Source organism: Gopherus flavomarginatus, chromosome 2 (assembly GCF_025201925.1).
Source record: "Gopherus flavomarginatus isolate rGopFla2 chromosome 2, rGopFla2.mat.asm, whole genome shotgun sequence".
Taxonomy (NCBI): Eukaryota; Metazoa; Chordata; order Testudines; family Testudinidae; genus Gopherus; species Gopherus flavomarginatus.
In genome coordinates, this window is record NC_066618.1 from 77,400,657 (window position 1) to 77,424,500 (window position 23,844).

Below are 23,844 nucleotides of genomic sequence, written 5' to 3' on the forward strand. Positions count from 1 at the left end.
TTGAAGGGGGGTTGCAGTACCGGTACCCTTACTTCTGTGATTACTTCAGAGCTGGGTGGCCGGAGAGCGGCCGCTGTTTGCCGAGTGACCACTTCTGAAGGCAGCATCCCACCACCAGCCACGCCACCCTTCCTTCTGTCCTGCTGCTGGCGGCGGCTCTGTCTTCAGAGCTGGGCTCTCTGCCAGCAGCTGCTGCTCTCCAGCTGCCCAGTTCTGTAGGCAGCGCTGCCACCAATGGCGCAAAAGTAAGGGTAGCAGTGCCCCAATCCCTCCTACAATAACCATGCTACTCCCACCCCAAAATCCTTCTTTTTTTTTTGGTCAGGACCCTTACAACACCATGAAATTTCATCTTTAAATAGCTGAAATAATGAAATTTACTATTTTTAAAATCCTCTGACTGTGAAATTGACCAAAATGGACTGTGAATTTAGTAGGACCTTACTTTGACTTTTGGGGGCCCAATTCATGCTTTTTTAAAAAATGTTCTGGATTGGCAATACTGGACTTGGAGCAACCTTTAGTTTTCACTTTAAAATGACATGGCAGCTGGTTTAAATTGTGTGCTCTTAATACCCGTTTTTCCAAGCCTCAAAGCCAACAATGTCATTTTAAACTGTATGAAGACCTAAAGCTTTTAACTGTACTTTTCCTTTTAGAGACTATTCCAAATATTATGGTCAAAATAGCATTACTTTATTGTGTATTTCTAGTGGGCTTTCAAAGCCCCTTCTAAACAACTGAGTTTTAAACACACACACACACATTGGGTCTAAGAAAGCCCTTTGAGTTTCACATGAAGCTCACGTGCTAAAACAGCATCTTCCCCCATATGGGTCTTATGCAATAATAAGCGCCTGATCTACAGATGGTGTGATAGTGACAAACTTCTTTGTTTTCCATTTTAAAAGCTGGATGCAGCATTCTAAGCTGAGTCAGAGAGAAGGCACACAAAGTACACCAGCAGCAAGTGCAATTTCAGGTAAATGGCTCAAGGCTAGAAGCAATGCCAAAACATTAGCAAATAGAAGTGCTCTAAATCTGAGATTAAGGATTACTGACGGCTCAAGATGGCCTGTGACAAACAGAGGGCCTGATCCGGCTCCCATTCAAGGCAACTGGGGATTTAGCCATTGGCTTCAGGGGGAGCAGGATCAAGCACATAATTCTGACATTTCATTCTGAAAGTACAATGTTCTACTTCAAAAGCTTAAATATTTTCAAACCAACATTCAGTTTTTATGATCAATATTATTTTCCTCAAAAGAAAGCAGAAAATGTGAGCACCTAAAGTTGAAACAATACACACAACAAAATACTCTTTGATGTTACCATCTTTTTCACTATGCAAGCCTTATTAACAGTTCAACATGTGATCCTGTGTTACCATAAAATAGAAAAACCTTTGCTGCTGTATTCTCACTCTGCAAAACAAAACTGGAGCCTTGTGCTGACACATTCTAACAGCATTTATTTGAGTAGAATAAAACATCCTGGGGAGATTTACTACTTACAGAAGACACAGAACTAGAGGGGGGATGGGTGACAGGTTGCACTGTGAGGCACACAGCTTGTATCTAAATATAAAGCTCCAAATCCTGCTCAGATTGCTTATAAAATAGTATCGTGAGTAAGGAGAGCGAGATTTGACCCAAAAGAGTAAATCACAAATTGTAACATTCATTCCGCTAACTTCATCTGCATTCATCCTAAATAGATTATAATTTTAAATCATGGATTCAACCTTTCAAAATTGTAAAAATTCTTTCTTGTATTAAATACTAATTGCTAGTACTCCCTCCAAAAGTATTCTGCATCTTTTGTATGAAGTGAATTAAAAACAAATGGACAAATTCAATTTTGAACTGTCTGCCCTCCAGTGCACACTGGCTTGCTGTTATTGTCATGCTGCACACTATAATATTAGAACTTCATCTATGCTGTGCTATATTATCATTGTTATGTATGCCAGGGAATTCATTCATGATATAGATTTTTTTATATCATTTCTTTGTAAATGTCCATGATTAAAGTAAAGCTTGTCCAGTGATAAGGCAAATATATATTGTTTTGTGGTAAACACATTTCTCAGGCCGGCTACGAAGGAACAGCTAAAGATGACAGATGAAAAGTTTGTCAGAATCCCTAATACAGTGCTTAAAGTTGCACTTGGGTGATCCACCCAGGGCACCAAAGCAGCTGTATGACACCACTCCGGCACCATAACATTGCCAAGGAAATCCTCAAATGTTGTAGAGTTGGCATAGTGGCTCCTACACCACATCTTCTCCCTGCTGCTGGTGAAGGGGACATGGCCTGAGGAAAGAGGGCATGGACAGGGTGCTTGCCTTTGAAATGCTCTAACTTATCTAGAGACCGGCATCGCACACAACAGCCCCAGGTTTGTAGTAGTGCAAAGGTGAACCTTATGGTGCAGAGCCTGAGGTGCTGCAGACCTCTTTTACCACACACAAATCCCAAAGTTGGCAAGAAGCCAACTTCCCCTGGATGTAGGATAGTGCAGCCTCTGGGCTACGCTAACTTGTGCCTGGCTGCAACGGTCCCTGTTCCAGTAGATGGGAATCGCTGAAGTTTGACTATGCTTTGAACAAGCCTTTTCACCCTCCCACATACCTGATTTGCCCCACATGACAGGAAGGGTTAGGAGGAGATGACGTGGACATGGCTATGCCAGCCATATGCCACTCAAAAATTCCTCTCTGCTGGGTAATCTGTGGTCAGACAGCTAAGGCAGCAATGTACGTGCAGACTGACACGAAGCAGCCTCATCAGGAGCCACGTCCTGCCCCTAGTTGTTTCCAGAATCCTGAAAAGATGCAGTCTGAGTGCGAGTGCTTACAAAGCATTATGCCTCTGCCCAACCACCCTGCCCACCAAGTGCTTACTAAGCATGACAGTATCAAGCAGGGCATCTTAAAAATGAAATAAAAACCACCAACCAAAAATAACCAAAAACAAAAGTAGCAGGGTTCTACCCTGCAGCTCAGGAGTGGATGTTAAGAATGACATTTTGATGTTCCAGCCAAGTAACTGAAAGAGTGATTCATGCTGTAATATTTCCAATTAGGAAAAGAGGCTGAAGAAAATTGGAATTCATCTTAAACTGAAACTGAGAAATGGCTGGTGCTGAATATGAAATAGAAATCCTAACTCCCTGACCCCAATGAGACGCAGCCTGCTTATATGTTCTCATGTTTAATATCTGCAAGTGATGTAGTGAGTATAACAGACATAAAATGGTTCTTACGTAAATTAAAAATGGTCACATTAATAATGAATATTTTACTGCATATGATATTTTCAGGTCCATAACATGTTCAAATAGCTAAAATTTGATCGGTTGTTCCAATCCATTGGTCCCAAAACAACTACAGAAATGCCCTCTGACTCCTCTGCTATTCACTGGAACATCAAGGGAAAAACTGGACATAGGTCCTTTTAAATGGAGGTCTTCCCACATGATTTTGAAAGCAATGCATGACAGCCTTTAATTTTATGCAAGTGTTGTACTGTTTTTTGATCATTTAAAAACATATTTAAACACCAATCTTTGCAAATTCAGCTGAGGAAGCGGTCATTTCCTAAAACAGCACACATTAACCAACACATGTTAAAATGTAGAAGTATATAATTATCAGGAAACTTCAAATTTCTTCTCTGTGTGGTTATTTTTTATGAATTCAGTTGCAGACAAAATAAGTCTGTTTTCTGACCTGTTTTTTTTTTAAATTCATTTACAGTGTACATTTGACAAAATTTCAGCTTCAACAAAGTACATCTTAACAGTGGTTGTAGTAAGATGAGGCACTGAAACAAACCCTTGGTATCAGAGGCCCGGTATGAGGCCTAAGGCCTGAACTAAAGTAATGGTCAAGACTTTGCTAACCATAAAGCAAAATTAAACTGTGAGCCAGAGGCAGGCCCTGCTCACAGAAGTTGGCAAGGAAAGGGCTGATGTTGCACAAACATATACCTATATAGCATATTGGATACCAGAAGTATATAAACAGTACCAGGACACTCTGATACTGGAACATTCCACACAGATAACAAGGAACAAGTTGATCCATCCCAATGACAGGGCCAAAAGGGTAATATGATGGATAGAGTTGTTTTGTTCGAACCAACATGTACAAGGTGAGAGACAGCACCTTACTATGTAGAGAGGTTGCACCTCAATATGTCAGGAGTGATGTGTAACTTGTTTGTACCTCTGTATAAGAATGCACCTCTGAGTAGATGTCTTTATCCAGCCTAGGGGGCAGTGGAAAGTCCCACCACTGACTGAGCTGAGTCTGTTGCCTGGGGGGGGACACATAATCGTAGTATGTCCTGTAAAGTCTAGAGGGAACTATTACTGTGCTTCATTTGACAATAAACCTGGCCAACGTGCCTTCCTATCTCACTAGAGTCTGTGGTCACTGGGGGTTCTCTCAGGGTCTACTGTATCAGCAATCTGTGCAGAGCTGGTACAGCACACAGAGGGAGCACACACACGCAGCTGATTGATATCAACATTGAACAGAGCAGAGCACCACACCAGGAGCGTCTGACGACAGTGGTGATCTTAGTCCTTACACTAACTACATTACCTTCACAAAACTCCTCTAGGAAAGCTAAGTATATCAGCTCTACCACAGACTTCCTGGATGACCTTGGGCAAATGACTTAATCTCTCCACGTCGATACCCCACGTGTAAAATGGTGATAATATATACCTTTTTTTACCTTTACTTATAATATCTACGTAGATTGTAAACTCTTGGTGGCAGGGACTCTCTCTTACTGTGTATATGTAGAGTGCATAACCCACAAGTAGGGCCCAAATCTCAGTTGTGGCCACTGTACACAAATAATCATAATGGAGCTAGCTTTCTCTGCCTCTCTTCCCATTTCCAAAAATAGGAACAATGTCACACATGCAGGTCAGTAGCAGAGCCAGGATTAGAATTCACAACTTCAGTCTTCCAACCGCATTACATCAGTAACACTGCTGGTCTGACAAACAGGGCACAGTCATGGGTTGGGACCCCAGTTGGACTCCATAGATCTTACCATGCATAGGGCCAGCTATGCTTTAAAGTTATTTAGCATACATGTGTGTTTTTGGCAGTACCTCTCCCAGAACTTCAAGAGGCAGGATCAATGAGTGACAGTGCACATGAATGGCTCCCAGCCAGACCCAAACTACCCTCAAGGGAGAGAGGTATTTAGGGTCATAGTAGCCTAAGTCAGGGGTCATAGTAACCTAGAGCCAGGAGTGTCATGCATGCTAAAAATCATCAGCTGGATGGACCGAGATCACATGGTTCAAGCCAGCTAAAAAGGGGGCCACAGCTATAGGTAGTACACAACTCTCCTGTACTTGTGACCTACCTTTCACATTTTTCCCAGCTGCCCATGGACAGTGAGAATGCAGTCTTTTCTTGACCATTCTGATTGCTTCCCTTACATAATTTGTCATTTCAGGTCAGCTTCTGCATTGTACTACATGAACATCAGTTATATACAATGTGTTGTTGCCAAGTTTCCTAGCTCTGTAACACCGTATGTTCGCATCAAAGACAGCAACAACACTGTATGATTGAGTAGTGCTTGATAGAAAAAGAGGTTTCAGAAGACCGACAGTGCCAATATGAAAGACACATTGAGAAACACTGGCAAGACAGCTCACATAGCTAGGGGCGGAGAAGAAGCATCAAAAGGAGAGAACCATGCCTGGTAAGACCTTGCCATTTTTCAGTAGAGGGGAATCACACCTGTATGAGGAAGTCCAATATTGCACAAGACTTGGCTGCTGAGATAAGGGTAGTGCACACAAACCTAGGGCAAGCAGAGGGATGTTCTGAGATAGCTGAGGCATTAACAGACCAGCACTTAGCTGATCCCTCCATATAGTTATTACTATCTCAATAAATAAATATTTTTTTGCTCAGCAAGGACTACCAATACCTAGTAATTTTGATGGTGTTCAAAATATACATATGATCCCTTGATTTTCAAAAAAACCAAACAAACCTGTTTTATTGTTGCTTGCCCACATTTAGTAATTTTTTCATAATAATTGGGCTCTCAGTTAATTGCATTAACTCACATGATTAACTCAAACATTAATCGTGATAAAAATTTAATCGCAAATAATTACAGTTTTAATCACACCATTAAACAATATCAATTGAAATTTATTAAATGTTTTTGGATGTCTTTCCACATTTTCAAATATATTGATTTCAATTACAACACAGACTACAAAGTGCACAGTGCTCACTTTATATTATTATTTTTATTACAAATATTTGCACTGTAAAAATGATAAAAGAAGCAGTATTTTTCAATTCACCTCATACAAATATTGTACAGCAATCTCTTTATCGTGAAAGTGCAAATGCAGATTTTTTTTGGTTACATACCTGCACTCAAAAACAAAACAATGCAAAACTTTAGCACCTACAAGTCCACTCAGTCCTTCTTGTTCAGCCAATCATTAAGACAAACAAGTTTGTTCACAACTGCAGGAAATAATGCTGCCCACCTCTTATTTACAGAATCATCAGAAAGTGAAAACAGGTATTTGCATGAGACTTTTGTAGCCGGCATTGCAATGTATTTACGTGCCATAAATGTGTTACATTCCTGACTGAACTCTTTGGTGGAGAACTGTACATCTCTGGCTCTTTTTTACTCGCATTCTGCCATATATTTCACGTTATAGTAGTCTCAGATGATGACTCAGCACGTGTTCATTTTAAGAACAGATTTGACAAAACACAAACAAGGTACCAATGTGAGATTTCTAAAGGTAGTTACAGCATTCAACCCAAGGTTTAAGAATCTGAAGTGTCTTCCAAAATCTGAAAGGTATGAGGTTCGGAGCATGCTTTCAGAAGTCTTAAGAGCAACACTCCGATGCAGAAACTACAGAACCCGAACCACCAAAAAAGAAAATCATCCTTTTGCTGGTGGCATCCGACTCAGATGATGAAAGTGAACATGTGTCAGTCCACACTGCTTTGGGTTGTTATCAAGCAGAACCCATCATCAGCATGGATACATGTCCTCTGAAATGGTGGTTGAAGCATGAAGGGACATATGAATCTTTAGTGCATCTGGCATGTGAATATCTTGTGATGCTGGCTACAACAGTGCCATGCAGATGCCTGTTCTTGTTTACGGTGTAACCTGAAAGTAAGAAGTGGGCAGCATTATCTCCTGCAGATATAAACAAATTTGTTTGTCTTAATGATTGGCTGAACAAGAAATACAACTGAGCGGACTTGTAGTTCTAAAGTTTTTTTGTTACATACCTGCACTCAAAAACAAAATAATGCAAAACTCTAGGCTCTAAAGTTTTACATTGTTTTACTTTTGAATGCAGGGTTTTTTTGTACATAATTCTGTATTTGTAAATTCAACTTTCATGATAAAGAGATTGCACTACAGTACTTGTATTAGGTGAATTGAAAAATACTATGTGTTTTTTCCAATGAAAATAATTGTAATAAAAACACATAAAGTGAGGACTGTATACTTTGCATTCTGTGTTGTAACTGCAATCAATATATTTGAAAATGTAGAAAACATCTAAAAATATTTAAATTATATTGTATTCTATTATTGTTTAACAGTGCAATTAACAGCGAGATTAATCACAATAAAATTTTTAATCGCACGATTAATCACAATTATTTTTAATTGCTTGACAGCCTTAACAATAATCAAAAAAATTTACTGAAAAACAAGTAATGAGTGAAAAATGAGCCTACTCTAGGTTTGATAAGCCGGTTCCCTACTAACAACAAATTTGAATTTTCTATAAGCATATTTTTAAATTTGGGGACACTAAAATTGTCTCTACCTTTAAGTATCTATTTACTTCTTGTTTGGCTCTCATTACATTTTTCTCTCTTCACGCGTGCACTTAACTCAGTGATGCACGTGCATTAGAAGTAGAATTAGACCCCTTTGATTCCTTATAATCACAAAATCTACCATTTTATGATCACATTCCCTCAAACTGCCTTCCACTTTCACTACCAATTCCTCCCTCTTGGTAAGAATCAAGTCTAAAACGGCTGTCACCCTGGTTACTTCCTCCATTTTCTGAAACAAAAAGTTGTCCCCAATACATTCCACAAATGTACTGGAAATTTTGTGTTTTGCCATATTACTTTTCCAACAGATGTCTGAGTAGTTAAAAGTCCCCCATTATTATCAGGGCTTGTGTTTTGGATATTTATGCTATTTTGTTCCAGAAATGCCTCATCCACCTCCTCTTCCTGATTTGGTGGTCCATGTCGTCACCCTAACTTTCCACCCCCAGGCCCCCTTTATCTTTACCCAGAGACTTTCATCTGGTCTGCCTCTCACCTCCTTCAGGACCTGAGAACAAGCGTATGTTCTTGATAGATAATCCACCACCTCCTCCCTTTTTATCTTGCCTGTTCTTCCTGAACAAGCTTCCTGAACCCCTCTATACCAATATTCCAGTCATGAGACTTAGCCCAAGTCTCTGTGACACCAATTAAGTCATATTGCAGCTTATGTACTAATACTTCCAGTTCTTCCTGTTTATTCTCCATTCTCCTTGCATTTGTGTATAGAGGGGGGAGGGATAGCTCAGTGGTTTGAGCATTGGCCTACTAAACCCAGGGTGAGTTCAATCCTTGAGGGGGCCACTTAGGGATCTGGGGCAAAAATTGGTCCTGCTAGTGAAGGCAGGGGGCTGGACTTGATAACCTTTCAAGGTCCCTTCCAGTTCTAGGAGATTGGTATATCTCCAATTATTTCTTTCTTATCTCTAAGATTCCCTCCATGTACACACATGGAGGGGGAATCTATAAACTCCCATTATTGCTAATAAGAGATAACCATGTGCACAGAGGGCAAAAAAAACCCCAAACAGAAATATTGGCACAAGTTGACTGTGTCCAGACAATTCTTCTTAAATGGCCAATTCTTCTGCTTTACAAACAATTGCCTCCAACAACCTCTGCAGTCCGTGACTGCAAATGATCAAACAAAAAGGGTTGCTGAAAAGTTAACATTTTTTTGTTATTGCAAAGTTGCAAGCAAAAATGTTTTCTATGCATATTTTGGATAAATGTTAAAAAGTTACTGTGCTACATCTGAATATTTAAAAAGAACACAAATGCAAGTCTGTGTATTTCAATTTTTCCATGCTTCATGTTTAAACACTGTAAATGCTGATGGAAATCTAAATGCCCTTCAAATAAGAAGACAGCTTACATTAAGCAGGAAGGAATTCAGGCACATGAAATATAAATTGTCAAATAAGCAATAAGAACAGAGTTAATATGCAATAAGATTCTCAGTGTATTATGACAATTTCTAGCTATGTAATTGACAAGATATCTTAATCAAATAAGACATTATTTATCATGCTTCTCAAATGTCAAGTTAAGCTATCTTATTAAACACTCTCTAAATGCTGAGAAGAATCTATAATTTTAATGAAGTTTGCATGTACTTATGTATAATGGCTTTATTCTATGCTATCTTGATTTTTTGCAAATATGTTTCTTTTCTTGCAAGTAAATGATAACATATGATGGCATGTCTGTCATAACCTTAGTCCCAGATTTGGACCTTAGCGTCCAAAATATGGGGGTTAGCATGAAAACCTCCAAGCTTAGTTACCAGCTTGGACCTGGTACTTGCTGCCACCACCCAAAAAATTAGAGTGTTTTGGGGCACTCTGGTCCCCCTGAAAAACCTTCCCTGGGGACCCCAAGACCCAAATCCCTTGAGTCTCACAACCAAGGGAAATAATCCTTTTTCCCTTCCCCCCTCCAGGTGCTCCTGGAGAGACACACAGACACAAGCTCTGTGAATCCAAACAGAGTGACTCCCCCTCTCCGTTCCCAGTCCTGGAAACCAAAAGCACTTTCCTATTCCCCCAGAGGGAATGCAAAATCAGGCTAGCAAATCCAACACACAGATCTCCCCTGATTTCTTCCTCCCACCAATTCCCTGGTGAGTACAGACTCAATTTCCCTGAAGTAAAGAAAAACTCCAACAGGTCTTAAAAGAAAGCTTTATATAAAAAAGAAAGAAAAAATACATACAAATGGTCTCTCTGTATTAAGGTGACAAAAATACAGGGTTGATTGCTTAAAAGAATATTGAATAAACAGCCTTATTCAAAAAGAATACAAATCAAAGCACTCCAGCACTTATATTCATGCAAATACCAAAGAAAAGAAACCATATAACTTACTATCTGATCTCTTTGTCCTTACACTTAGAAACAGAAGATTAGAAAGCAGAACTACTTCTCCAAAGCTCAGAGAAAGCAGGCAGACAGACAAAAGACCTAGACACAAACTTCCCTCCACCCAAAGTTGAAAAAATCCGGTTTCCTGATTGGTTCTCTGGTCAGGTGCTTCAGGTGAAAGAGACATTAACCCTTAGCTATCTGTTTATGACACGCCCCCCAAATTGCAGACAGTGGGGAAGCTCACTGGCGGCGATTTCCTTCTAGAACTTTAAAATAAACAGATTACTACAACACATGCACCTTTACATATACTACTAAGTATATAACTAACAGACTTCTACATTTTAAGAACACTTTTTAACTACTGAATTCTGGGAAACTCTCACGGGAGAGTGCATCAGCAACTTTGTTAGAAGCTCCTGTGATGTGTTGAATTTCAAAATTAAAATCTTGGAGAGCTAAACTTCAACGAAGAAGTTTCTTGTTGTTCCCCTTGGCAGTATGAAGCCACTTTAGTGCAGCATGGTCAGTTTGTAGTTGGAACCGCCGTCCCCAAACATATGGGCGTAGCTTTTCCAGGGCGTACACAATGGCATAGCATTCCTTTTCACTGACTGACCAGTGACTTTCCCTCTCAGACAGTTTCTTGCTGAGAAACACGACAGGATGGAAGTTGTGATCTGTTGCTTCCTGCATGAGCACTGCTCCTATACCACGCTCAGATGCATCCGTGGTTACTAGGAATGGCTTGTCAAAGTCCGGGGCCCTGAGTACAGGGTCAGACATGAGCGTTGCCTTAAGTTGGGTAAAGGCCTTTTGACACTCATCAGTCCACTTAACTGCATTTGGCGGGGTCTTTTTGGTCAGGTCGGTCAGTGGGGCAGCGATTTGGCTGTAGTGTGGTACAAATCGCCTGTAGTATCCGGCCAAGCCTAAGAAGGATTGGACCTGCTTCTTGGACCGTGGGACAGGCCACTTTTGGATAGCATCCACTTTGGCCTGTAGGGGGTTTATGGTTCCTCGACCCACCTGGTGCCCCAGGTAAGTCACTCTGTTTTGGCCTATTTGACACTTTTTGGCCTTAACAGTTAGTCCTGCCTGCCTGATGCGCTCAAAGACCTTTTCCAGGTGTAGTAGGTGTTCGGGCCAGGAGTCTGAAAAAATGGCCACATCATCGAGGTAGGCAACTGCAAATTCTCCCAGTCCAGCTAGTAGACCATCTACCAGCCTCTGGAAGGTGGCGGGTGCATTTCGAAGGCCGAAAGGAAGGACATTGAATTCATACACCCCCGCATGGGTGCCGAATGCTGACCTCTTCTTGGCAGGTTCATCTAGCGGTACTTGCCAGTACCCCTTGGTTAGGTCTATTGTAGAGATGAACTGGGCACGTCCCAACTTTTCCAATAGCTCATCAGTGCGTGGCATTGGATAGTTGTCCGGACGAGTTACAGCATTTAGCTTACGGTAGTCCACGCAAAAGCGTATTTCCCCATCTGGTTTGGGTACCAGAACCAATGGAGATGCCCATGCACTGGTAGATGAGCGGATTATACCCATCTGTAGCATGTTCTGGATTTCCCGTTCTATAGCAGCTTGGGCATGAGGAGACACCCGGTAGGGTGGGGTTCTGATTGGGTGAGCATTACCTGTATCAATGGAGTGGTATGCCCATTCAGTCCGTCCTGGGGTGGCTGAGAACAATGGGGCGAAGCTAGTGCACAGCTCCTTGATTTGTCGCCGCTGCAGACGTTCCAGGGTGGTTGAGAGGTTCACCTCTTCCACGCCACCGTCTTTTTTCCCGTCGTAGTAGACACCGTCAGGCCACTCAGCATCATCTCCATGGACTGTAAACTGACAAACCTGTAAGTCTCTGGAATAGAAAGGCTTGAGAGAATTAACATGGTACACTTTAGGCTTTAGTGAGGAATTGGGAAATGCTATGAGGTAGTTTACAGCTCCCAGGCGCTCTTGGACCGTGAATGGCCCTTCCCATGATGCTTCCATCTTATGGGCCTGTTGCGCCTTCAAGACCATAACCTGGTCTCCTACCTTGAAGGAACGTTCTCTGGCATGTCTGTCATACCAGGCCTTTTGCTCTTCTTGAGCATCCTTTAGGTTCTCTCTAGCAAGGGCTAAAGAGTGTCGGAGGGTGCTTTGTAGGTTGCTTACAAAGTCCAGAATGTTAGTTCCTGGAGAAGGCGTAAACCCCCCCCATTGCTGCTTCACCAACTGTAATGGCCCCTTAACCTCGTGACCATACACAAGTTCAAATGGTGAAAACCCTAAACTGGGATGTGGTACAGCCCTGTAGGCAAACAGCAACTGCTGCAACACTAGGTCCCAATTATTGGAGAATTCGTTGATGAATTTTCGTATCATGGCCCCCAAAGTTCCATTGGACCTTTCCACCAGGCCATTGGTTTGATGGTGGTATGGGGTGGCAACCAAGTGATTCACCCCATGAGTTTCCCACAGTTTTTCCATGGTCCCTGCCAGGAAATTAGACCTTGCATCTGTAAGGATGTCAGAGGGCCAACCTACCCTGGCAAAGATGTCTGTTAAGGCCAGGCACACAGTGTTAGCCCTGGTGTTGCCTAGAGCTACTGCTTCCGGCCATCGGGTAGCAAAGTCCACTAAAGTCAGTACGTACTGCTTTCCTCTGGGCGTCTTTTTTGGGAAAGGGCCCAGAATATCCACAGCTACTCGCTGAAATGGAACCTCAATTATGGGGAGTGGCTGGAGAGGGGCCTTGACCTGGTCTTGAGGCTTTCCCACTCTTTGGCATACCTCACAAGACCGGACATACTTGGCAACATCCTTGCCCATCCCCTCCCAGTGGAAGGACTTCCCCAACCGGTCTTTGGTTCTGTTCACCCCAGCATGGCCACTGGGATGATCATGGGCTAAGCTTAAGAGCTTCCCCCGGTACTTAGTTGGAACCACCAACTGTTTTTGCGGCTGCCATTCTTCCCGGTGTCCACCAGAAAGAATTTCCTTGTATAAAAGTCCTTGGTCTATAACAAACCGGGATCGATTAGAAGAGCTGAGAGGCGGTGGGGTGCTCCGTGCCGCCGCCCAAGCTTTCTGAAGGCTGTCATCTGCTTCCTGCTCAGTCTGGAACTGTTCCCTTGAGGCTGGGGTCACCAGTTCTTCCTCAGACTGTGGACTTGGGCTTGGTCCCTCTGGAAGCAATGTAGGTGATGGGGTTGTTTCCGTTGCTGGTGAACCGCTCTCCGCTGGTGCACCTGAGGGTATTTCAGGCTCTGGCTGAGCCTTTTGGGTATGGCTGTCTTTTGCTTCTGCCAGTTCTGGCTCGCTGGCGCCCTCTGGCGTCGAGTTTGAAGATGTGGTTGCACTTGCTGGTGCTGGTTGCTGTTCCAGTTCCGGGCCTGGGACTGGAGATGCTGTGGCTGTTTCAGTGGTAGGCATGGAATCCGGGTCCACTATCTCTGTCTGGGTCTCTGGTAACACAGACGGGGCCTCTGTGGACGGCTCAGGAACAGGAATGGGTCTGGAAGCTTGCCTGGTTTGGCTACGTGTAACCATTCCCACTCTCTTGGCCCGCCTCACCTGGTTGGCCAAGTCTTCCCCCAGTAGCATGGGGATAGGATAATTGTCATAGACTGCAAAAGTCCACATTCCTGACCAGCCTTTGTACTGGACAGGCAGTTGAGCTGTAGGCAAGTCTACAGCTTGTGACATGAAGGGGTAAATTGTAACTTTGGCCTTTGGGTTGATGAATTTGGGGTCAACGAAGGATTGGTGGATAGCTGACACTTGTGCCCCCGTGTCTCTCCACGCAGTAACCTTCTTTCCGCCCACTCTCAAATTTTCCCTTCGCTCCAAGGGTATTTGAGAGGCATCCGGGCCTGGGGATCTTTGGTGTGATGGTGGTGTAATGAATTGCACTTGCATGGTGTTCTTGGGACAGTTGGCCTTGATATGTCCCAGTTTATTACACTTAAAGCATCTTCCATCTGATGGGTCACTGGGCCGAGGTGAGTTACTGGAGACTGGTGAGGTGGAAGGGTAGGGTGTCTGTGGCTTTACTTGGGTGGTATGTGGGGTCTTTGGCTGTCCTCGGTTGTAGGGTTTATGGTCTGTGTGCCCCCTGGGGTAATCATTCCCCTTGACAGTAGCTTTCTTGCTTTCTGCCAGTTCCATCCATTTGGCTCCAATCTCCCCCGCCTCAGCGAGATCTTTGGGTTTTCCATCTTGTATGTACCGTGTGATGTCTTCAGGAACACCATCCAAGAACTGCTCCATTTGTATGAGGAGGTGCAGTTCTTCCAAGGTTTGAACGTTGTTTCCTGTTATCCAGGCCTCGTAGTTTTTTGCAATGTAGTAGGTGTGTTTGGGAAATGACACCTCTGGTTTCCACTTTTGGGTTCTGAAGCGCCGACGGGCATGATCTGGGGTTATCCCCATTCTGTATCTGGCCTTGGTTTGAAAAAGTTTATAGTCATTCATTTGCTGCTTAGGCATTTCAGCTGCCACCTCTGCTAAAGGTCCACTGAGCTGTGACCTTAATTCTACCATGTACTGGTCTTCGGGGATGTTGTACCCAAGACAGGCTCTTTCAAAATTTTCCAAGAAGGCCTCGGTGTCATCCCCTGCCTTGTAGGTGGGAAATTTCCTGTGCTGTGGAGCAATAATTGGCGCCGGGTTGTTAGGGTTGGCTGGCACATGCAGCCCAGCTTTTGCCAAGTCCAGTTCATGCTTTCTCTGTTTTTCCTTCTCTTCATTTTCTTTTTGTTGTTTTTCCATTTCTCGGCGGTGGGCCAACTCTTCTTCTTCTTGTTTCCTTCGGTGGGCGAACTCTTCTTCTTCTAGTTTTCTTTTGTGTGCTGCCTGTTTGATTTGTTCTTCTCTTTCTTTCATCTCCATCTCTTTTTGTTTTATTTCCAGTTGTCGCCTGTGTTCAGCTTCTTTGATTTGTTCTTCGGCCTCAATTTTTGCCTTCGAAGTCATGGTTCCTGTTTTCTTGTGTTGGGGTGCCCTCCAGTGTTTATCTTCTGCACTGCAGGTTCTCTGTTGCCTCCTGAAGTCTGCCTAGCAACAGTGCCTTTAGCTAATCTTCAATGTTAAGTAAACCTGAAAAACCACTTTATTTGCATTTATATAGTGCTGGTAATGACTCTCAATGGGAGTGCTATTGCATGACAAAAGACCTGTAACAGCTCCTTAATGGCTTCTTGCTTAACATGCAAGCCACAAACTGCCAGAGAGAGCAGAAAAAAAAAATTCTCTCTGGTTCCCTTTCAAAACCAAACTGTTTCTCTCTGCTAAAAAGCCCTTAGCAGAGAAAAGAAAAATATAATATTCCTACTGGCTTCTGGATTCTGTCTATATCCCAACCGCTGCTACACCATGTCATCACCTTAGTCCCAGATTTGGACCTTAGCGTCCAAAATATGGGGGTTAGCATGAAAACCTCCAAGCTTAGTTACCAGCTTGGACCTGGTACTTGCTGCCACCACCCAAAAAATTGGAGTGTTTTGGGGCACTCTGGTCCCCCTGAAAAACCTTCCCTGGGGACCCCAAGACCCAAATCCCTTGAGTCTCACAACCAAGGGAAATAATCCTTTTTCCCTTCCCCCCTCCAGGTGCTCCTGGAGAGACACACAGACACAAGCTCTGTGAATCCAAACAGAGTGACTCCCCCTCTCCGTTCCCAGTCCTGGAAACCAAAAGCACTTTCCTATTCCCCCAGAGGGAATGCAAAATCAGGCTAGCAAATCCAACACACAGATCTCCCCTGATTTCTTCCTCCCACCAATTCCCTGGTGAGTACAGACTCAATTTCCCTGAAGTAAAGAAAAACTCCAACAGGTCTTAAAAGAAAGCTTTATATAAAAAAAAGAAAGAAAAAATACATACAAATGGTCTCTCTGTATTAAGGTGACAAAAATACAGGGTTGATTGCTTAAAAGAATATTGAATAAACAGCCTTATTCAAAAAGAATACAAATCAAAGCACTCCAGCACTTATATTCATGCAAATACCAAAGAAAAGAAACCATATAACTTACTATCTGATCTCTTTGTCCTTACACTTAGAAACAGAAGATTAGAAAGCAGAACTACTTCTCCAAAGCTCAGAAAAAGCAGGCAGACAGACAAAAGACCTAGACACAAACTTCCCTCCACCCAAAGTTGAAAAAATCCGGTTTCCTGATTGGTCCTCTGGTCAGGTGCTTCAGGTGAAAGAGACATTAACCCTTAGCTATCTGTTTATGACAATGTCTCTCTTGTCAAATGAGATTTTAAGACAAAGATAGGAATTTATCTTTCAGTCCTTACTCTGGTCAAACTACCAGGCAACCTTAACTTCTGCTGCATTTGCTAGGTTGTACATCATACAATTTCAGGTGGAAGTATCCTGCATGAAATAGATGCCGTCTGGCTCATCTCTCCATTCTGCCAGCAGCTACAGCGCAACTCCCCAATTCTACACTATTCACACACAGGAGCAGCCAGCAATTCAGAATTAAAAGGGAGCATATTGCATAATCTGTGCTCCTGTCCCCTGTGATTTCTGGCACTGATTCTATTCTGCTCTATTTGATGGGCTAGAGGGGGTTCATCTGAGACTCTTTTGAATGGGCTCTTCATAGATTCAGCCTTTAAGAGGAGCTCAGCTTTCATGTTATTAAAAAAATACGTAAGTTTCTGGGCCTGTTCCTTGCCAAGATAGACTGGGAAAAGTTAATTGATGTGTGCACGCACACATTTAGTTTTTACATACATGTTAGTTGAAGTCGGGGTGTATCCTAAAGAATCATTTTGCAGATGCTCCCCAAAATGATTCAGTTGGCCCTGTCCATAATGGAGTCATAATTTATGGAGAAAAATTGGACTACAACTGACAGCAAGTGGTTTGAACTTGTTTCAAAACCCATCAAAAAAAATGCTAAGGCTGGCTCTGCTTGTTAAAATTTTCATCCCCTTCTGAGAGCTCCCACTATTGCTGTGACTGCAGCAGCTGCTGCGAGAGCTCTAGATACATACCAGGGATGAACCAATGTCACCCCTGCAACTCTTTCCACTTTGAAAAGCACTGCAGTAGTGCAAAATGAGAGCCATACTACTGCTGCACTGAGTGGGAGTCCTGTAGTCACTGCACCCCATCTCTCCTCCCACTGATGCCTGCACATGCTCTACTAGGAGTATTATGAGCTGGTACTGGAAAGGAACATGGAGCCGTTTCCTACCAGCCCAAGGAGAACTACCCATGCATCAGCCCAAAGATCAGGTCTCAAAACTCACAGGTGCTACAGGAGACCTCCAGCAGTTAGGGGAGATCTGCCCACCTCAAGAACTGAAGAGGACCCATTCCCCAACGGACTACCCAGCCCACCACTGGGGGGACCCACTGCCCACCTGACCTATCCCAACTACCTAAGTCAGCAGGACAACATGCCTGCAAACCACTGCTACCAGCAGAAGTCACACAGCCACCCACCTTGCACCACCACTGCTGTTATGAAGAACACCTGCAAGATAGGGAAACCACCTGGAGGACCTTCAGTGAAGTAATGGGCAGAGGGACACATAGCCGGTCAAAAACTACTATGCGATGTGGTGGAGGGATGGAATGATCTTGAGTATAGAGGAAAAATATTAAAGTTACAGATGCTTTTGTGAGGAAAGCACAGAAGTAGCTTACACAACGAATGTCATGTGCACTGCTGACAAGGCCCATCATTTTAGAGGGAGCCCCTTATTTAAATTTTTATAAACACCAGCACCATTGCACAGCAGAAAGAAACACGGAGGCCGCTAGCTGTGCATTTCAGTGAGTCTGACACAAATTAGTGGCCACTAAAAGTTTATGTTTAGTTTTGTCTTGATAAAGAAAATTTAAATTTGTTTGAGATCAGTAATTTTCAAGGATGCTCAGTCCTATGTGAGTCTCTCTCACAGAGTAGGATGTCTGGAATTACAGTATATACTACAGCATATTTCACAACATACCAGAAATGTCATGTAGCTATATGACATTCTTTTGACTTATGGGAATCTAAACAAAAAAAGATCATAGCTCTTAAATAATAAGAATCTGGAACTTTCATTTAAAATGATATTTTACTGTTATTTTTGCTGATTTACAATTTTTCCCCACAAATAAAACGCTCAAGATTTAAACTCCAAAACAAAGTAAAAAAGTTGAGATCCTGGGAGGTGGGAATCTAGGGCCAGGTCCACACTACAGCGTTAAATCGATTTAAACAGCGTTAAATTGATTTAACACTGTACCCGTCCACACTACAAGGCACTTAAAATTGATTTTAAGGGGGCTTAAAATCGATTTCTGTACTCCAGCTAAACGAAAGGAGTAACCCTAAAATCGATATTACTATATCGATTTAGGGTTAGTGTGGACGGAAAACGAAGTTATTGGTCCCATTCTTTTATTGAGCTACCCAGAGTGCACCGCTCCGGAAATCGATGGTAGCCTGGGACCATGGACGCACACCACCGAAGTAATGTGCCCTAGTGTGGACGCATAAAATCGATTTTATAAAACCTGTTTTATAAAATCGATTTTATTAATTTCGATTTTACTCTGTACTGTGGACGTGGCCTAGGACACAAACTCTCAACCTGTGGGTTGCAACCAGGTCTCAGGGGTCTCAGCAACCCTTACTTTATGACTAGAACGAAGGGGGCCCCAAAACCTTTTTTCTGTTGTAATGAGGTCATGGTATGGAAAAAAATTGCCCTGATCTAGAATATTCTTCTTACGTTTATGGGAGGTGGAAGGTCCATCCCTAAGTACCTTTTTCTAAATTTCCAGACTAGCAATAGTTTCCCCCATTATTTTTTAATGAAGTATAAACATACTTATGTACAACAACTTGATTCTACACTATCCTATTCAATGAGCTATGTTTGCAAGAAATCGAACAGAATAGAATCAGGGCCAATGGGGATTAAAAATGAATGAACAAAAGACCAAATTAATGGTAATGTCAAAAATCAAGAAACAGACTAGCCTAGTCATTAATGTTGTAGACAAACAAGTAGATACTTCCGCTACAGGGGTTCCATCATAACATGGGATAATCTCTATGAAGATGACATGAACAAGCAGATAGCTACTGTCAGCAGAACATTCGTGTGTCTGAATAAAACGGTTTCAAACCTTAAATCAGTGTCCATGACAGATAAAACCAGATTATACACAATGGTCATTGTACCCACATTACTTTATGGTTGTGAACCATGGGTACTGACAAAAGCATCTGGAGCAAAAGCTGTAAACATTTGAAATGTCTTAGATGTGACATAGCATTGCTTTGGCATTCTAGCCATCTATAGATGACTGAAAGTACAAGGCATGATTGCAATCATCAAAAGGCACCAAGTAAAACGGTTTGGCCACACTGCTGGGCATAAAGGAGACAGTGGTATAACATGGTATTCAAAACCATCCAGGCAGCACCTGATTTTCAGAACAATCAGGCTCAAATGGTGGTTCAAAACAGATGTGGATGGAATCTGCTCATAAGCTTGGTCCTGTCCAACCTCACCACTGGAGAAAGAAGAGGATGATGAATAGTTTTTTGCACTCAAGAAACCAGTAAGTTAGTGGTATAGCAGTAACCTAAATGTATAAATGCACCAAACTATATGCTCTTAACAGTTATCCTGACAAACCTCATTAAAGGTACCACAATTATATGAAAAATAGGTCTCTCTCATTCCTAACGTCTATAAACTTATGTTTTAAGCTTTTTTTGTCCATTACCTGTTCATTTAACAGCTCTCTTCCTTTTAATATAGCTCAGCGTACTACTGTTATAACTTTCCAGTGTAATAACTAATGCATTTATAAAATAGGTTTATTTTTATTTTCCTAAGGTACTTGCTTCAAAGAGCATCATTATGTTTCTGTGCATACTTATGTCCAGAACAAGAGGTGGGTGGAGGGGCTAAGTATTGTTCTTTAAAGAGCACTTATTTTAACAAAAATACTGCATTACAGTATTCTATAGTACTTGTTCGAAACACTAGAGCATCTTAAAGGGTTTTCGGTACATTACTGGAGCACTTTTATAAAGGGAGGTTATTTATATCCTACACCTATTCATTTTGATGGGCTCCATAAATTGATGTATTCCTCCTATAGCAAGAACTTTCACATCAAGGAGACCAGCAAACCCCCTTCCACACCATTATCCCAAGGAAATTCCTCAGAACTCCCCCACTTTTCCACCCATGACATCCCAAAGACACCTTCACTCCAGGCACTGCCCGCCAGCTCCAAAGGCAGATGATTTTTCATTGTGGGTAGGCAGGGAAAGGTGCACTCACGCCCAGGGATATGTGCACTCAGTAGGGTTGCCAAATTTGATTGGACATATTCCTGGAAGTTTCATCATGTGACAATCTTTAATTAAAGATTAATCCGGAGACAATGTGTGGTGAGGGACACATGGGGTCACATGTCTCTCTCTCTCCCCCTCTCCACCCCCCCATTTCTGGGACCCCTAGCAGTGAGGAGGCAGTGGCTCCCCCTGATGGCAGCACTCACTATGTGTCTGTGCAGCACCAGGAGGGAGGAAGCAGCAGGGCAGCTGGCTGGCTGTGGGTTGAGCTTCCCCCTGCTACATGGGGCTACTTCTCCTTCCCTGCTGCTGGAGTACCAGCACTTCCCACTGCCTGCTTTGCAGACCGTCCGCTGCGGCAAGTCATGGGAGCATCTTTTAGATTGGGAAGAGGACCTGCTACATGGTGCTCAGTGCCAGACTGCTCAGGTGGGGCCCCATCCAGCCTGAGAGCCCCAGGGAAGCAGGCTGAGGGGGAGAGGGAAAAGCAGACCCTGCAGCTGCCAATGTGCCTATCAAGGTGCTTTAGGAGCACAATATTCCCCCCTCCAATAAGAAGTGTCTTGCTAACTGAGATGCTCCAGCCTGAAATACCATCCCACCCTGATGGCACAAGGGGGATGGTGCATCCCAGCTGTGTTACCCCTTTTGTTGGTCTTGTTTTGAACTCTTGCTAAATTGACTGAGGATGGTTCCGGCAGGGAGCAATGCCTGCAAGCTCTGCAAGGGGCTGGGCAGTCAAAGACCAGGAGGAGGTAGTTGTTAGTTTATGTCAGGGGTTCTCAAACTGGGGGTCACAAGGTTATTGCATGGGGGGCTGCAAGTTGTCAGTCTCCACCTAAACCCCACTTTGCCTCCAGCATTTATAATTGTATTAAATATATAAACAAGTGTTTTTCATTTATAACAGGGGGTCACACTCAGAGGCTTGCTGTGTGAAAGGAGTCACCAGTACAATAGTTTGAGAACCACTGGTGCATACTGTCTACTTACCGATTAAGTTTCAGGGTGCGGGAGGCAGAGGCAACAGGTGGGGCGGGCGCATGCCCCCACAGAAGTTTCCAATTATCCCCCTCCTCAGCCCCTCTCCACAGTTACATGTCACCCAGTGCTTAATTTGTGCCTAGGCCTGAGCCCTGGCACCTCTAGCCTTGGCAGTGCAGAGCCCCTGCCCCCCTGGGCTTGCTGCCTCAGCTATGAACGCAAAAAAATTACTTGAGCCCTGGCCCTTGGCAACTAATCTAGCCCTCAGGGCAGGCTAAGGAAGCCCCTGTGCTGAGAGCAGGGGCAAGTCCCAGCCCAAGGACCCTTCCCCGGTGCAGAGAGGTCGCGTGGCAACCCCCGCAGCTACACCCGCTCCCCGCGGGCAGCCCAACCCGCCAGGTGTCCCACCGCCCGGGGGAGCCCGGCTCTACCGAGCGGAGGGCCGGTGTGGAAGGGCGGGGGTGGCCAGCGAGCGGAGCCCCAGCCACGACACGCCCCCCCCCGCTCCCGCGGAGAGGCAGAAGCCGGCCCCTGCCCACGCCAAAGGGAAGAGCCAGAACTCAGGCGCTGCCCAGCTCCCCTTTACCCTCCATCTCGCCTCCGAGGCCGGCGCTGCGGTTCATGGACGGCCCCGGTGCAGAGCGCTGTCCAGGCGGCGGCGGCGGCGCTGCTCGGGTGTCTCTCGCCCTGCGCCCGAGCCCGCCCGTCCGCCCGTGGCTAATGGCTGCAGGTGGAAGGCAGCGAGGCGAGCGAGCGTCTCCCGTCGCGCAGGCACAGCGCAGTCTCCGCAGCCCTGACCTGCCCCTCCAGCAGCTGCTGCCACTCCTCAGCCACCGCCACCGCCGCCGCCCGGCCCCTGATTAATAACTTCGGCGCCGCTGGCTCCCTGCCCGCCACTTGTCCAACGCAGGGAGCTGCTGGCGCCGCGAGGAGACGCAGGGCACGTAGCAGGTCGCGGTCCCCTAGTGCGATAAATACGCGCGTGGGCGTGGTGTGACTAGCGGGGGGCACGGGAAGTATTGAAAGGGCAGCGCTGTTCACACAGCACCCCCCTACCCAGCCTTTGATCGCATTCCTCGGGCTTTGGGGGTTCCCTCTCGAGCGCAACGGGAAGGTTGTTTCCATGCATAGTCCTTGGGTTTGGTGATGAACAGCACAGGATGCGGAGCGGGGGAGGAACAATTTGAATAAGGGACGTTGGAGTTACTCACTGGAAACATACACCGCAAAGCCCTTTCTCGGAGAAGAGAGCGATTGTCTTTAAATTAATCCCTGGGGAGGGGAGCTACCTCCTTGTCTGGGAGATTTTAACGGCCTCAGGGAAAGGTGTGCTGCAAAACCCTTCAACCTAAAGCGAGGTGGGAGGAGAGTTTGTGTTTTGTATATTTGGGTTGTGGTGTTTGTGGGTTGTTGTTTTGTGTGTGGTTCCTTAGCCACCTAAATAATATTGCAAAACGAGTGGAGCTCCCTAAAAGAAGGTGAAAGCGATTACATTTGATGGTGTTTGTAGGAAGGTAGGAAAATAGAAATAGGCCTGGGCTGGTTGGACTACAGGGTCGGATCTGCTGCGAGTTGAATAGGGTAATGCCAGAGTAACTCCATTTAAATCAGTGGAGTAATGTGTGAAGTGAGAAGAATCAGACTCTGGGGGTATTAATAGCAGGCACCATATTGGAAAATTGGGAATGTAGCAATTAGGGTATTATCCCAAGCTGTGACAGTGTGCATCAAGGAGATTTCAAAAAACTTCAGAGGGAGCTGTTCAGTGGCTCCAGGATGCACCCATGCTCAAAGCAAAAGCTATCCTCATAATAGAATGAGGGTTTTTTTGATGCCTTTAACATTGATCCAAAATGAAGCATTCTTCCATTTAAATTAATGTAGATTGCATGGCATTGGGGAGTGATTCCACTTTGTGATTTTCTGGAAAGATGAAGCCACTACTGCATGAAATTGTAGTAGAGTGAGATAAATAAATGCCAATATGTTCAGGGGACAGCAGACTAAAAAAGCCATAGCATACTCTGCCCAGCCATTAGGGCTATTTTAAGGCCCTTGGTGAATGAATTGTGACTGACCTCATTACTCTAGTTCCTTTCAGGCCACTGATCCCATTCTTCCCTATGTATGAATTCCCAGTTCTAAGACCTAAACTTAACCCTTTAATTCCATGATGCCACCTTTCCAAAAAAATAAAAACAAGCTATGTCTGGTACAGGCTATTAGAGCTGTGGTAGTAAGGAGGCAGGAACAGCATCCAAACACTTA

At 44.1% G+C, this 23,844-nt stretch overlaps 2 protein-coding genes across 2 annotated transcripts in view; one reads left to right on the forward strand and one right to left on the reverse strand.

Moving 5' to 3' along the window:
• The window catches only part of GADL1 (glutamate decarboxylase like 1), a 132,986-nt gene extending 110,561 nt beyond the window's left edge, over window positions 1-22,425 (reverse strand). Inside the window, exon 1 of the mRNA XM_050938467.1 lies at window positions 22,163-22,425. Within this exon, the coding sequence (XP_050794424.1) occupies window positions 22,163-22,199 (37 nt within the window). The 5' untranslated portion in view covers window positions 22,200-22,425. The remainder of the gene's footprint in view (window positions 1-22,162) is intronic.
• The window catches only part of GPD1L (glycerol-3-phosphate dehydrogenase 1 like), an 844,690-nt gene that overhangs the window by 210,825 nt on the left and 610,021 nt on the right, over window positions 1-23,844 (forward strand). The window lies entirely within an intron of this gene.